The sequence below is a fragment of the Rosa rugosa genome, chromosome 5 (genome assembly GCF_958449725.1).
Source record: "Rosa rugosa chromosome 5, drRosRugo1.1, whole genome shotgun sequence".
Taxonomy (NCBI): Eukaryota; Viridiplantae; Streptophyta; class Magnoliopsida; order Rosales; family Rosaceae; genus Rosa; species Rosa rugosa.
Window position 1 is genome coordinate 48538443 of NC_084824.1, and position 15128 is coordinate 48553570.

General features: G+C 41.3%; 2 protein-coding genes across 2 annotated transcripts; one reads left to right on the forward strand and one right to left on the reverse strand.

Annotated features, from left to right (window-relative positions):
- Positions 1–5185: 5185 nt before the first annotated feature.
- LOC133710851 (uncharacterized) lies at positions 5186–9132 on the forward strand. Its single transcript, XM_062136990.1, has 2 exons — positions 5186–5849; positions 8617–9132. Exons 1-2 carry the CDS (start codon positions 5602–5604, stop codon positions 8672–8674), a joined length of 306 nt encoding a protein of 101 aa, XP_061992974.1. The 5' UTR covers positions 5186–5601; the 3' UTR covers positions 8675–9132.
- A 500-nt stretch (positions 9133–9632) lies between these two features.
- On the reverse strand, positions 9633–11284 carry LOC133710823 (histone deacetylase HDT2). Its single transcript, XM_062136950.1, has 3 exons — positions 11028–11284; positions 10799–10899; positions 9633–10688 (listed from the first exon to the last, which is right to left on the reverse strand). The coding sequence occupies exons 1-3, from the start codon at positions 11115–11117 to the stop codon at positions 10007–10009; spliced, it is 873 nt and encodes a 290-aa protein (XP_061992934.1). The 5' UTR covers positions 11118–11284; the 3' UTR covers positions 9633–10006.
- Between the last annotated feature and the right edge of the window lie 3844 nt (positions 11285–15128).

The window sequence follows — 15128 nt, forward strand, 5'->3', positions numbered from 1 at the left end:
CCTCAATGCCTCGCTCGCTGACGATGTATCCCAGGAATTTGCTAGCGGTGACCGCAAAGAAACACTTTTCCGGGTTGAGGCGCATACCATAGTCCAAGAGAATGGTTACTATGACCTTGAGGTTTGCCACATGTCCGCTGGCCTTTATGCTCTTAACTAGTATGTCGTCCACGTAGACCTCGATGATTTTTCCCAGATGCTCAGCGAACATGGCGTTCATCAACCGCTGGTAAGTTGCACCGGCGTTCTTCAGACCGAAGGGCATGACATTGTAGCAGTAGAGGCCTTTGTCAGTGGTGAAGGTGGTGCATTCCTGGTCGCTGGGGTGCATCTTGATCTGATTATATCCGGAGAAAGCGTCCATCATGCTGAAGAGCTCATGTCCGGCAGTTGAATCGACTAGCTGATCGATACGAGGTAGTGGGAAACTATCCTTTGGGCATGCCTTGTTGAGATTTTTGAAGTCGACACATATCCGCCACTTGCCGCTGGGCTTTTTGACCATTACCAAATTGGAGATCCACTGGGGATAGATGACTTGGCGGATGAATCCAATGTACTGGAGTTTGGCGACCTCTTCTCCGATTGCCCGGTATTTTTCCTCATCAAAGGCCCTCCGATTCTGCTTGATGGGATAAAAGGAGGGTTTGATGGTCAGCTTATGAGTGATAATGTCAGGAGAGATACCTGGCATGTCCGCGTAGGACCATGCAAAGACGGCGGCGTTATCACGTAGGAATTGAGTGAGTTCTGCCTCCACGTCTGGGTCTAGTTGGGCTCCTATGCGGACTGTCCGCTCAGGGTGTTCGTCTGAGATGCAGACAACCTTCAACGACGTGTCCGGGTTGACCGGTTCCTTCTTTACATATTTCTCCTCCTCATCTCTAGGATCCTCAAAGATGTTTGGTGGCGGTGCCTCACTTCCCACCGTTAGAATTTCATGGCGGCGCGTTGACCGCGCAATAGTCGTTGAATAACATTCTCGTGCCAGCTGCTGGCTGCCCCTCACATAGCCCGTGCCGTTGGGCGTGGGGAACTTCATGAGAAGCATGTACCCGGCAATGATGCACTTGAGCTTGTTAAGCGCTGGTCGACCAATGATGGCGTTGTATGAACTGGAACAGTCGACAATAATGAATTCCGTATGTATCTCCGCCATGCATGGACTAGTGCCAATAACCAGTCGCATGTAATCCGACCCCAGCGGTTGTGTGACGTCGCCGGAGAAGCTGAGCAGTGGCTCGTGATCCTGGAGTAGTTTTTTGTTCCGCTTGAGATGGTCGTAGCAACCGCTGAAGATGACGTTGACAGCGGACCCGCTATCCACTAAGATTCTCCCCACCGAGAATTTGCCAAGAATGGCATCGACCAAGAATGGGTCGTCATGGGGTAAATGCACTCCGCGTTCCTCCTCCTCTGAGAAGGTAATAGGTTCCCAACCAGATCTTGGGAGTTTGGCGGATCTCTCGTAGCGGATGTTGCAGACCTCCTTCGGATGATTAGCGCGTGCATAGCGCTTTCTCGCCCTGTGAGACATGCTGGTAATTGGGGCACCGCCATCGATGGTGTTGATGCGGCCCAAGGTCTCAACGTTGGCAATTACTGGCGGTGGTTGGCGCACCTTGAACTGCTCCAACTTGCCGTCACGATATAAGGTCTCAACGGCCGTTTTGAGAGCATTGCAGCTGTTGGTATTGTGGCCGCTATCCTCGTGGTACTTGCACCACTTGCCAGTGTTCCTGGGTTTACCCGTTTTTGGGTACCTTGGAGGGGGTGGCGGTGGGATCTGATCCTTGCACTGATTGTAGATGTCCTCATACGAGGCAGTGAGGACTGTGAATACTGCATACCGCTGCGAGGACTCCGCCTGCTTGTTGCGGTTATCCCCATGGGTTGGGCGGCTGCCCTTGTTGTAATGTTGGTCCTTCTGCCGCTTGTTCTGGTGGTGGCCCGGCTGCCACTCCCTTTTCTTGTCAGTTGGCGGTGCTGACTGGATCTTGTCAGCGGTTTCCTGATGAATGGAGGATGGTGGTGTTGACTTTGTCGGAGTTGCTGGTGGCGGTGGGGTCTCTCCATATGTGATGAATTCCGCCTGGGCGTGAATGACCGCCTCACTCATGACGTGGTCATACGTCGCATTGGGATGATTGTAGTTGAGGTGATAAAGGAATGGTCCCTTGAGAAGTCCTTTCCTGAAGGCCGCTGATGCCATTGTTTTGTCTAGGTCACGGCACTGAGACGCTGCCGCTCGCCACCTTGTGACGAAGGCCTTCAGTGATTCGTCCTCCCCCTGCTTGACGCTGAACAGCTGACTTGTGTTGTGATGCCCAGCGGACAATAAGATGAACCGGGAGAGGAAAGCGTGCGACAGTGCATGGAATGAGCTGACAGACCCTGGCGGGCACTCAAAGAACCAGTTCATTGCCTCGCCATCCAACGTTTCGCTGAACAAGTGGCATAAGGTGGCGTCGTCGAATCCCTTGTTGTTGGTGACTTTCTTGAAAGTGTCCATGTGGACGAAGGGATCAGACATTCCGCCGTAATGCGACACCTTTGGGGTTTTTGCATATGCCGGTCTGACATCCTGCAGAATTTCAGCGGTGAAGGGCCCAGGTCTGGAAGCGAAGAGCGGACTCTGAGTTGGCGTTGGGGCGTCCGACTCCGCCCTGATCAACCTCTGCTCCAGCTGGTGCATCCTTTCCAAAATTTGGGCGGTTGCATCGTTGGCGGAATCAGCCTGAATGATCCGCTGGGTCGGTCTGCGCCTCGGCACAGGCGGATTGCCTTCAGTCCTCGCCCTAGTTTCCGAGCGGTTGGTGTGCGGGAGTGATTCCGCCTCCTGCTCTAACATTAGTTGGGGTATGGGCGGTGGCCCCATTCCCAACAACTCAGGTGGGTTCAGCGGTACCTGCATCTGTATGACCGGCCCTGGCACCAATGCGCCGGTGCCGGGTCGACTACGCCGGGTGCTACGTGACTGCTCGCTCTGTGCTGGGCGGGCGTTGGCCTCCAGCGTCTTCTTTAGTTCCTCAAAACGTGTCATGAGCGTAGCCACCTGTCTTTGGGCTTCAGCCTTTTCCTTGCGCTCCTCCTCACGTTCTCTGTTTGCCTTATGAAGATCCGCCAGTGCTAGCTCGTACATAGTGACGAGATCTTGGCCCGGTGGGCGGCTGCTGCTTGGATTTGTCTTACCACCGGGGTTGGCCGGGGTTGTGAATAGTGCGCGGTTAACGCCTACTGCTGGGTCGGAGGGTTGGGGGATGGTGGACTGGTTCGCCTGTTCCTCAACGTTTCCTCCGCTACCGTTAGTCATGGTGGATGTGGTAGGATGACCTTTTGTTCAAGGATTCCCACAGACGGCGCCAATGTTAATGTCTAAAAGTCCGGCGGTAGCTGAACCTTAGTTAACGCCGATCCGGTGAGCGGATCGATACTTGTGGTGTTTTCAAAGCCTCCGTTACCTGTCAAGTAAAATACAAAGGGCGTCAGAGGGAGACCGCGTTGGGCGGTCTTCGACTCTCCGATGCCTAAGTTAGTCAATGTATTTATGTTGACAAAGTAACAGTAGGTGAGTATTGAATGCGTAATTAATGAAGAGAGATGAGAGGACCTTTTATAGGTGAGGAAGAGGTTGATCTTCTCTTTGTTTTCGATGTGAGACTGATATGCTTCAGTTCCCAGTTTCGGAAGCTTCTGATGCCATCTTGGCGCGGCGCGTGGCGGCGCGTCGCCGCCGATCTGGAGATGGTTCGACGTTGGGGCTGTAGCCCGCCTGGCGGTGTGTCTGCATGTCATTCCTTTGGTTGGAATTAGTACCTTTGGCGGTACAATGAGCGTAGCCCATTAGAGCTAATTATGCTTGCAAATGTACATGTATGTACATTATGATTTTCCTAATGGACCACCTTATTTAGTTCTTTTTTTCATAGTTTTTATATTTAGTTATTCTATAAGAAAATATATCTTTCTTAAATATATATATATATATATATATATATATATATATATATATATATATATATATATACAGTCCGGCTACACTAAGGATGTCCTTAGTTTTTCTTAGGTACGAATTTCCTGTTTTCAACCACTTTCCGATCAAATTTTCACATCTTAACCGTTCAGTTTTTAGGTCCTAATGTATAGATCACCTCTGCAAAATTTCAGCCAAATTGGTGATCATTAAGGCATCCAAAACTGCAAATTACAACAATGTAAACGAACGGTTCCGGTTCGACAGATTCAGTTCGTTCGTGTAAATTGCAGTTTTGGACGCCTTAACGATCACCAAATTGGCTGAAATTTTGCAGAGGTGATCCATACATTAGGACCTAAAAACTGAACGGTTAAGATGTGAAAATGTGATCGGAAAGTGGGTGAAAACAGTAAATCCGTTCCATAAGAAAAACTAAGGACATCCTTACCTGAGAAAAATCCTATATATATATATAAAAGTTTGCTCAGGTGCGGATATCCGAAGAAAAAGGTGCGGATTTCTAGTTTTGACCCACTTTCCGATCACATTTTTACATCTTAGCCGTTCAGTTTTTAGATCCTAATGTATAGATCATCTCTGCAAAATTTCAGCCAATTTGATGATCGTTAAGGCATCTAAAATTGCAATTTACACGAACGGACCGAATCTGTCGAACCGGAACCGTTCGTATTTATAATGGTAAATTGCAGTTTTGGATGCCTTAACGATCACCAAATTGGCTGAAATTTTGTAGATGTGATCTATACATTATGACCTAAAAACTGAACGGCTAAGATGTGAAAATGTGATAGGAAAGTGGGTCAAAACCGGAAATCCGCACCTAAGCAAAAAGTGCGGACGTCCGCACCTGAGAAGCGCTGTATATATATATATATATCTTCATCAAAAAAAAAAAAAAAAAAGTTAGTTGCAACGAGCCGCCAATTCCTTTACCTGAGTGTCGGTATATACACTACACAAGCCGCCAATTCCTCACTGTTAGAACGACATTAACTTCTGCAACGTGGCATCCAATGAGACGGTGTTTCACGATTAAAAAAAAAAAAAACATAAAAAAGGTAACTCAGTTCTGCAAAGTACGAGTTCTTCATTACTATTACTAAGCTGAGCCGTCCCTTTCAACAACAAAATAAAATTAAATAAAATTAAATTAAAAAAGATCTTTGTGTCTCTCTTTATTAACTAATAACAGTTGTTGTTTTTGTTGTTTTGGCACCAAATTCTCGTTTCGATTCGGAGAAGGGGAAAACGATCTAAACCAGCCCCCGCCATTTGAAACGTTTCGATTCTTCATCAGGTTTCGTTTCGTTTCGTTTTCTCCCTCTTCCAATTTCGTCTGTGATTTTTCTGCAAACCAATCCGTCCCGTTGCAATTCAACCCCCCACCGCTGATGGGCGTTGACTTTCGCGGTAACGGCGATTCACGTCCCCGGCGACGGCAAAGTTTCGAGCTTTAGGGTTAGGGTTTGTGAATTTTGGAAACTTCACGGATTTTGGGGATTTTGGTAAATTCGAGAGATTTGACCTGTTTCCAGCTGGATTCTGATCACTGGGGGTTTGAGCTGGCTGAGGGGTTGAGGTCTTTGGAGTCTTGTTTGTTGTTAATGGAGACGGATGAGAAGGAAAAAGTGCAAAATGGAGGTGAAAATGAGAGCTTGAGTGGTGGTGGTGGGTCTGGAGAGAGTGAAAAGGTTGAGGAACAGGGGAATGGGGATGAAGATAGTGAGTCGAATTCGTTGTTGCCGCCGAGGAAAGGTGGAATGTCGAGGAAGACGAATAAGACGAGGCGAAAAGTGCAGTGGAATGATAGGAATGGGAATAAGCTTGTTGAGGTGTTAGAGTATGAGCCAAGGTAATGTGTATATGCTGGATTATGTGTGTTTAAGTGTGCATTGTCTTGGCCAAAGTTTTAAGAGTTTTGAGTTTTTGGTTTAGTTATGCTTGTTGATTTTGTTGTTTTTGGTTCCGTTATGTAGTATTGTTTGAGCTTTGATTTTTGGTTTTCAGTGCATAATTTTGTATTGATTAGGTGGTTTGCGCTATGCTCGATGCTGATATGTGAATTTGCGGAAGTGTTCTTATTGTTTCTTTGAACTGTAGAGACAGCTTGCTATTTTGGCCATGTTAAACTGTTGAGTATATCCGAATTGATTCACAATGTCAGACTGGAATGCCTTTATCAGGTTTATTTCTTTCATAACAAATTGAAGATTTGTTAAGCTGGACTGAGCAATTCTGAAGTGGCCGAGCGTAACTGTTGGAGGTCTCTTTACAAAGGTGTTGTTGCTTTTGCATGCTTCATCAACAGAATTAACTGGCTAGTCTTAGGAACCAAAATGACAGGTGGGGGTCAGAGTACCCATTCAATAGTAATATTCTGTAAGCTAGTGTAGGTACCAGAATGACAGGTTGGGTTAGTATAACCGTTCTATTGTAATATTGTGTTTCTCCTCATTAGGGTGGAGGCTTTGGTCAGAGGACAATTTAAGGGGATTTACCAAAATGGAAACTGAATTATAGTTTTGCACAAAAATAGCATTCATGAAACGTACATGACAAAATCTTACAAAAGTGCCATGTTTCGTAAATTTGGAATTCTTGGGTGCCATTTGTGGTAAAACCCATTTCAGGGAAATTTATTAGGAGTGAAATGTAACCAGTTAATCCCTTTTCGCACAACAGAACAAAACATAGACCAGGTGTATCTCATGCATTTCTACCTTATTGAGGAAACATGGAACCCCGACCTGCACTAATTTTTTTGTTGCTGTTCTGCTTTGTACTTTCTTTTATTTGGGGGTGTTATTTTGCTGAGTTTAACTCTAGAGTTCACCATGTTGGTTTCTCATTGATTGCCCTTTTAGCTGTGCTAACCAACATTGTCTATATACATGGGCCATTTGTCTTTAATCTTGTCTGATGTCATTCCCCTTTCACTTTATGGGGATCTACCATTGCTGCAACCCTGTGACCACTAGTTTTTTTTTTTTTGTGAATCTGTGTTAACATCCCCACTTATTGAAGTTGCCTGTCAGCATGAGGGTCATACTTCTTTAAAAGAGACTCTGCATAATTTTGGATGGACCACAGTATTAAATTTAGCATCTGATGGAAAATCTTAGGCCCATTGGAGTTTAGCTAACCTGCTTGACTGGGTATTGCTGTCATACTTGAGTTGAAGTGGTTATCAACTCTTCCTGCCCTTGAAGAACTATTTAATTTTGAGGCACTGGATGGTTAGTAAGAGTTTAAGAATTGAACAATTCAGGTTACAATTTAATGCAGTGCTCAAGTTTTGGTTGGTTGAATAATTAGGTGTTCTCTTCTTGTCTATCTATAATTTCCACAAAGGATTCCACTATACAGCATCATTTCCATCTTGGCAAGTCATTATTTGCTATAGATCTTTTCCTAAGTAAATAGTTATCATTGCTGAAGGTCTCTCCATCTGACTTCTCATGACTAGAATGTTGTATTCCTCTTTTATTCTAAGGCAACTGATTTCTCTTTTCTTGGTTCTCCAAATTCCCATATCTGGTCATATAATTCAATTCTGTTAATGAGTCAGTATGCATCCTTTTATCTCATTAAGAACCTCAACTTTTAGGATGTAATCACTGTCTCTGTAGATACTGGGAACTTAAGCTATTACAAAAGTAGTAAAGGCATTTAGGGACTGTTATTTATATGTACGTGTGAGTATATTTGTGAATGTGAATGTTGCCAAAGGAATTGGAGAGAAACTGTGGAAAATGAGGAAGCTCAATGGGCCATGAGCAGTGGAAGTCAAACCCTATGGGTCTTGGTCATCTCGAACATTGTTTCTCAGCTGATAAGTTTTAGGGCTAAGTTATGCGCCTTAAAAAGACTCATTATAGTGGTCTATGGTTGTTAAGTTAGACTGCTATATCAAATTAAAATATATCTTTTATGCTTAGCAGTTCATTCATATACCTTGAACTTCTTTTGAAGAGCTAATTGTATGGAAATCATAACATGATTTATTGTGAGTGAAGGCTAGTAAAATTAGGAAGCTGGACATTCCTGTAAGTGGGTTGCATTGTCCAGTTCAAAACGTCAGCTACTTGTATGACTGTTGGTACATAATGATATGTTTTTGATTGTGCGATGTGATACTTAGATGATTAAAAGCATGGGCTTACATTAGACTTCTGAGGTCCTGCAAAATGATTTACTACTGACTTCTAGACCTCGCCAGTTTATCATATTTTTTTATTGGCTCCAGTGTATTAGAATGTTCATTCAGTGTTACTTGCTAGAATTTGGCTTGTCATGTAAGTACTGATAGCTTGGGTTCCTTCGTGTCTATGGTGTGTTAAAACCTTCATGTTTCTGGAATTTTGGAGAATCCTTATATTGAAATATCTCTTGATCTAGCTCACAATTGTTTGCTTACACATGAGGCTCTTTGATTTACATAAGACGTAACTTCTTACTCTGTCACCCTTTCCCTAGATTGAAATAGTAATCAGTGGCTATCTACTTGTGCGGAAACAAACAAGAGTAACTGTTTGTAACATTATTTGCACAAGTCTTCAATAATTTTTATAGATTCATTCTGGCGTTTCTAGTATCTCACCCCTGTTTCCTGTTTGCAGTGATGTTAGTGATTCTGATGACGAAGATGCAGATTCTTGCATATGTGTCATTATGTAGATATCATTCAGTAACTCAAGAACCAGGATATCTGCTGCATAAATCAACTAGGCATTCTCTCCAAGCTGATTTTGATGATTTCTATACAAATTGGCTCTGTTTTAACCGTGTTAAGGATGGACCAAAGGTCCTGAGACCAAGACAAGGCAGTCTCCCATGTTTTGCATCAAGTCTAGTGCCATTTTTTTAGGTTAAATTGCACCGGGCTTTATTACAGCAAGATATTCAAATTGAGTTAGAGCCATCTGCCGGGAATGAATGAATGAAAGCAGATAGGGATAAAAGCAATATCGTGTTCACAATATGTAATTTACTAAATACAGTTAATGTATGCTTTTTTTTTCTTTTGTCTTTTTCTGTTCTTTTAAGCTTTACCGTGCATGTTATAAGGCATAAGCTGTATGTGTTTCACAATGAGGTTATTTTGATGATCATCTTTAAGGTTCTTCAATTTTTTATTTTATTTCTTCTTTACTCTTCGCCTTACAGCACTCAAAAGAAAGAACAAAAAAGATATCCATATGCAGTCTGAATATGAAAGGAATCTATGACTATAATTAAAAACCAAGTGGATTTGCATGTTCCTGCAAGAACAGCATGTGCTAGTATCACTCAGGTGAGGTACAATTATTTTGTTTGTTTTTTGATTGATTGAAATTCGAATATTCCAGTTACCAGTGTAGCTCCAGTAAAGTGAAAAAGAAAAAGAAAATTTCTGAAACACTCGGTGATTGATTTATTAGGTAGAGCTTTGTGTAGTTTGATATTGATTTATTCTTCGCTGAATTTTTATTGAATTTCTTTTGATGAATCGACTCTGCTTCTATATCAAATGTTCATTTGGAATCTATACCTGCATGTAGCTCGTTATTGGGCATATCATCTACTCTATGCTGCATTATTAGGCATAAAAAATTTGAAAACCATTTCACCAACTTGGTACACTCAACATCAAACATAAAGAAATATAATCTTAGAGTTATTTCAATAAACTCCAATTACATCTAAAAAATGATGATACATCAAAAATATATTTTTCACTGTAAATTACAAATCAAGGATTTGGAATCCATGACTTGTGTTTCCTTTTACTGTCAAATTCTTACACAAACAGTTGGGCAAATCTACCCAACAAAATCTTCATATACAACACAATTGAAAGAATCAGAAAGAAATACCCAAACAACAATCTCCCAAATATCACACCCTATCCAAAATTTGCTAGAGAAGTAAAAAGCAGTCTCAAGTACACGTGTTGAATATCCTCCTCAGTTTTCAGTATCCGAAATGTAACTGAGCTTAAGATTGATATCATACTCTCTATCCATTGCATTATTTTATCCAACTTGAAAGGCTGGCGTGGACTGGGATTTCTTGCAATAGAGGTTTGGACTGGTTGCAACTTGATCTGCTGTATAGAATTCTTGGTTCTTGAATTGATGGGACATTCTCCTTTTGCTGCTTTGGTGCTGCTATTTTTGCTTTGGCTGCTTTCCACTGACTCAAATTTTCAATTGGACTCAATACAGAATGTGCATATGGGATATTATCTCCCGCATTCAGATTCCACCGGCACGATTCCAATTCTCCATTTATAGATGAAGAGAAACTTTGCTTAGGAAACCCTTCTTGGCTCATTCTTGGATCATCCATATCACTGTCACCATCGCAGTAGTCATCATCACCATAGTAATCATCATCATCAAGATCACTTTCTTCATCTGCTACGTAGTCCTCTTCTTCGTAGCTGTCGTAGCTGTCTCGAACATTTTGGTACCTGTAGTTTGAAGGAAAAAGTCCTATTGATGAACTCAATGCAGTTGAAGCCCTCTTAGATGCTGAAGTGGATGACCTTCCTTTTGACCCTTCCTGTCCATTGTTGTCAACTTCTTCTTCCTCCTCCTCACTCTCCACAAAATCATAATCATTCGAAATAGGCTCGTAGGTCTGGACATTCAGATTGAAGCTGACTTTCTTCCTGACCTTGAAGCTCGTCGCCTCTTTCGGCTTGTCTCTAAAACAACAAATATTCAAAAAAAAAAAAAACAAAGTATCCAGCTAGTAAACACTTGGTCCACTCCACATATTAACACAATGTATAGAGAAATAAAAGCAAAAACTGACCTGAGTTGTTCAGAACCTGCACTATTGGGACTTACTTTCGGACCATCAAGTCCGATTATTGCAAGAGATGATGAGTCCAATGGTACATAACTCCCACGTCTCTGCAGCAAAATGAAACCCGAATTCAGCTTAGTGTGACACTAACTGTAAACACCGGAACATACACCGGAAAACTAACAAAATATGGGTGGCTTCAGATTGTGGTTGAAGATTAGGTAAGAGAATTTACAGAGTCTCCACCAGCTGCAGCAACTCTATTGGAAAGTCTTCGCCTCTTTCGCTTCTTCGAAATGCCGAAGCAGGCAAGGAAGCACCCCATTAGACCTGCTACTCAGTCTGAGGAATGTGGATTGATTCATATAGATGGAGAAAGGTGACGGTGGTAGTCATAGGAATTTTAAAACCATTTGGGCTCCAACGGTTTTTGAAAATAGTAACGTTGGAGTTCAATGATGAAAGCTGTGTGTGGTGGGTGCACGAGTTCAATAAAGAAAGAAAGACAAAAACTTTGCCTGGCTTGTGATCTAGATTTTGCAAAATGCGGCTCTCACCTTATTTATTTTGTTTTTAACTTTTGGCCTGGTGAGAATTTATGAATGAGAGACAGCCATGCTCTTTTCATGCTTGAACTAGGTAGCCGTTGGCCTGCTACAATATTCGAACCCACAGTCTTGAGATTCAGTAATGACATTGTGAGATTGAGTAATAAGGACAAGAGAATTCACTTTCTCAGTCAAAACGGATGTGAAAGGATTAGTATTAATTAAGCCAATAAGGCTTGAGGTTAAATTTTCAAAAACCCTGCAATTGTCCTTGGTTAATTAAAACTCTGAGACTATAAACTTTATTAGATAATGGATAAAACAGTAAATTAAAAATATGAAATATAAAAAGAGGACAAGAGAAAAAGAAAACAAAAAAGAAAAAAACAAAGAGAGAAGAAACTGTTAATCTCAACGTGGGAGAACTTTTACTAGACTTGTGAGCAATGGATCACCAACTGCTATTTACCACAAGCTCACAAACTGTATTACTCTTTATTTTTTTTATTGCAGTTTGAGGAAGAAAGAAATTATCTAAACCAATTTTTTTTTTTTTTTAAAACATAAAAAAAGCCAATTGACACACGCTTAAGTATCTTTACACCATAATATCAAATTATATTTAATATGTCGAGGGTTAATTGTAAATAACAAAATCAAAACCAGACTTAAAAATGATGAGAAAAATGGAAAACTCTCATGCATATAACTTCTCACCTTGCTAGTTTATTCTACTTTGATGATGTTTGGATGATTGTAAACATTACTTGTTGACTTTTCAATCAGTTACAATTTGGCATATTTTCCGTGGAGCAAATGGTGTTGCAGATAGACTTGCTCACCTTGCTAGTTTATTCTACTTTGATGATGTTTGGATAGATGAGACTCCTGCTATTATTCAGGATGTTAACTACGAGGATTATTGTAAGTGTTTCTCTGTAGCTCGGGGTTCAGGTTTTATGTCCCCATCGATGCAAAATTATAACTATAATATAATAAATGGAACCGAGCGTGGGGCTGAGCCTCCTAGCTAGGCTGGGTTCCAAACCACAAACCCCTTTCAAAAAAAAAAAAAACAAAGAAAGAAAAACTTCTCACTATCTGCACTGACTTTTTATATGTTCAGATAACTTCTCACCATACTGATATAATCACAATCTCTACTCACACCCATTGGGTGTGTGATTTTTCTAGTTATGCGATTATTTAAACAAATCTAGACAAATTTGGTAAGAACAAAATTATCATGGTGACCAATCAATTTGTCTTATTAATGTATCTAGAACCCTAGGGTTTGCAAAGAGAATGAGGCAAGAAAAATCCCAAGATACTTTTGCGACTCCGATCTCACAATGCCCGACTTTTGGTTGACGACTGTCGGAGGTTGTTCTATATGGCGGTGCTCCATTGTAGAGGTTCGTTTGTGCTGCAGGCAAGATTTCACGGTCGGCTGGTTATTGTTGATCGCGGCGATGTTAGTGATCTCTTTGAAGAGGCAGAATAGGGGTGCAAACCGGTTCTAGTTCTTTTGGGTTTGGTGCTCGACGACGTTGGGCTAAAGAAGACGCTTTGAATGTACGTAGGCGCAGGAGATCGGGTTTAGCTCTGTCGCTTGGACTGGGCTTTGGACGGGGTGCTCTGCTCTGTTCTCTTCACCGGTGGACATAGACCTGGAATTGATGACCTAATGCTATACTAGAAGAGTCGACCACCAGAAAGCGTGGTCTAGCCTAAGGGGTGGACTTTCTTGGACAGTTGGGGCGATATATAGTCCAGAACCAATCATTTCGGATCATGATTGTTACGGAAGTTGGTAACTATCTGGATTAAGATAAATTTTTCAAGTATAGTATGTGTGGGAATAACTTCTAGAAGTTTTCTAAGGGTTTCTATGTTTCATTTGTACCACAATTACGTGTAGGCAGGTCAGATGTAGTTGAATGTTTTTTTTTTTTTTTCCCCAGAAGGTGAGCTTGTTCTTGCTTATATTAGGCTTGCATTTTTATGCAAGCTTCCCCTGTTTTGTAATGAGCTGCAAGACTAGGTAGAGGGCTGGTTGTTTCCCTGACACACCTCTATTTTTAGCATTTGTAGACTCTAGTCATCGAGGTTGTTGATCTAGTATATTGATCGGACGAATATTTTCTATGTTTTTAGTGCATTTCTCTCTACATTTTGCTTAGTTATTTCCTTAACATTATCATTTCTAACTTAGTTTTGTGTTTTTAGGTAGAAATGAGCTTCAAACGCAGAAATGAGCTAAGAAGAGCAAGAAATGATGGAAATGAAGGTAAGGAGGAAATGTGGCGCATAAATGACAAAAAAATGGAGAAATGAAGCTTTCCTAATCCTACCAGGAAAAGGAATCCCAGTTGAAGTAGGAATCCTAACTAGGAGTGAGCTCGGAAAAATGGTGTTCGGAAATGAGAAATGACAGAGTCCCAGTTCGACTAGGAAACCTGATGACACTAGGAGTCCTGGTGGTGCTAGGAGATGCTGTGGCTTCAAGATGACTCAAGATTGCTCAAGAATGTTCTAGAATGCACAAGAAATTTCGACAAAAGAAGAATAGGCTTTGAAATTGTCCAATTGAGAAGTCTGGCCCAAAGATTGAAGCATGTGACTTGCACATGAGTTTCTAGACCTTTCTTGACATCTTGGAAGAGTCCTAAATCGATTTTAGTTGGTTTTTGCTGTGAATTACAAAGAATATTCAAGAAGATTTCGGAAATCCCAAAAAGGGAGAGTTTTTAGGAATCTGCCTGTGCAGATCAGTCAACTTCGACAGAGCCCTGAGGACAGCTCAGAACTCAGAAAATTGCGATCTATATATAGTTGGAAATCTACGGATGTCTAGTTTCCATAGCTTTTTACAGTTTATTAATATCAATTTTCTAGAAGAAGTTATGGCCGATTTAGTGCACGAAGGTCAATCTGCCCGGAAATCGGTTTTGTGTAAATAAAGAGAGTTTGGATGTGAATATTTTTGGGACGAGTTTGGGAAGGTTTCTACTCCATATTTGATCTGATTTTGAGGATATATTACAGCCATGATGATGTGGACCAATGAGAAAATTCAAAAGGAAGTCGACATCAACACGAAGAAGGAAGGAGAATCAAAATTGAAGACGAAGAGCTAGGGTTTGACGTCTAAAGCTTCCTCTATATATACACACACCTATTTTGGACGTTTTTCACAAGGTTCAGTCATCTCTCTCCCTCCATACACGTTCATCTCTTCCATAACTCAAAATATCATCAAACCCTGAATCAAATACCCAATCCTCCCCTTTTCTCTCTCAAAATTTTGTCATCCTCTCTTCAAGTCAAGAAGCCGTGATCAAGCTCCATCAACATCTCCTTGCCATAGTTCTCATCATCCTCCACCACCTTTGAAGCTTTCTTGCGTTCTTGAGATCTTCAAAAGTGTAACCATGTCCTATTCTAGTTTAATTTCGGTTTTCTTTTCTTGTAATTCAAAACAGATTTTTGTTTTGTTATTTTGGATGTTTCTAATTCTTGTTAGATTAAAGTTTGGATGTTAAAGATTGATTTCCAATAGCCATGAAGCATGTTTTGTTTTAGGTTTTTCAGATTATAATTTTCGGTTTCATATATATCATGATTGTTTGTTGATTTTGTGCTTCAATCCCACCTTTTATGTGTTTATATTCTTTGGTGTGCAACTTATAATTATAACCATGTAATTGCATCCAAATTAAGATATGCTAGCGTTCTAGGTCTTAATTGCTTAAGTGGAAAACCTATAATTTCTTAGGTAAATCAAC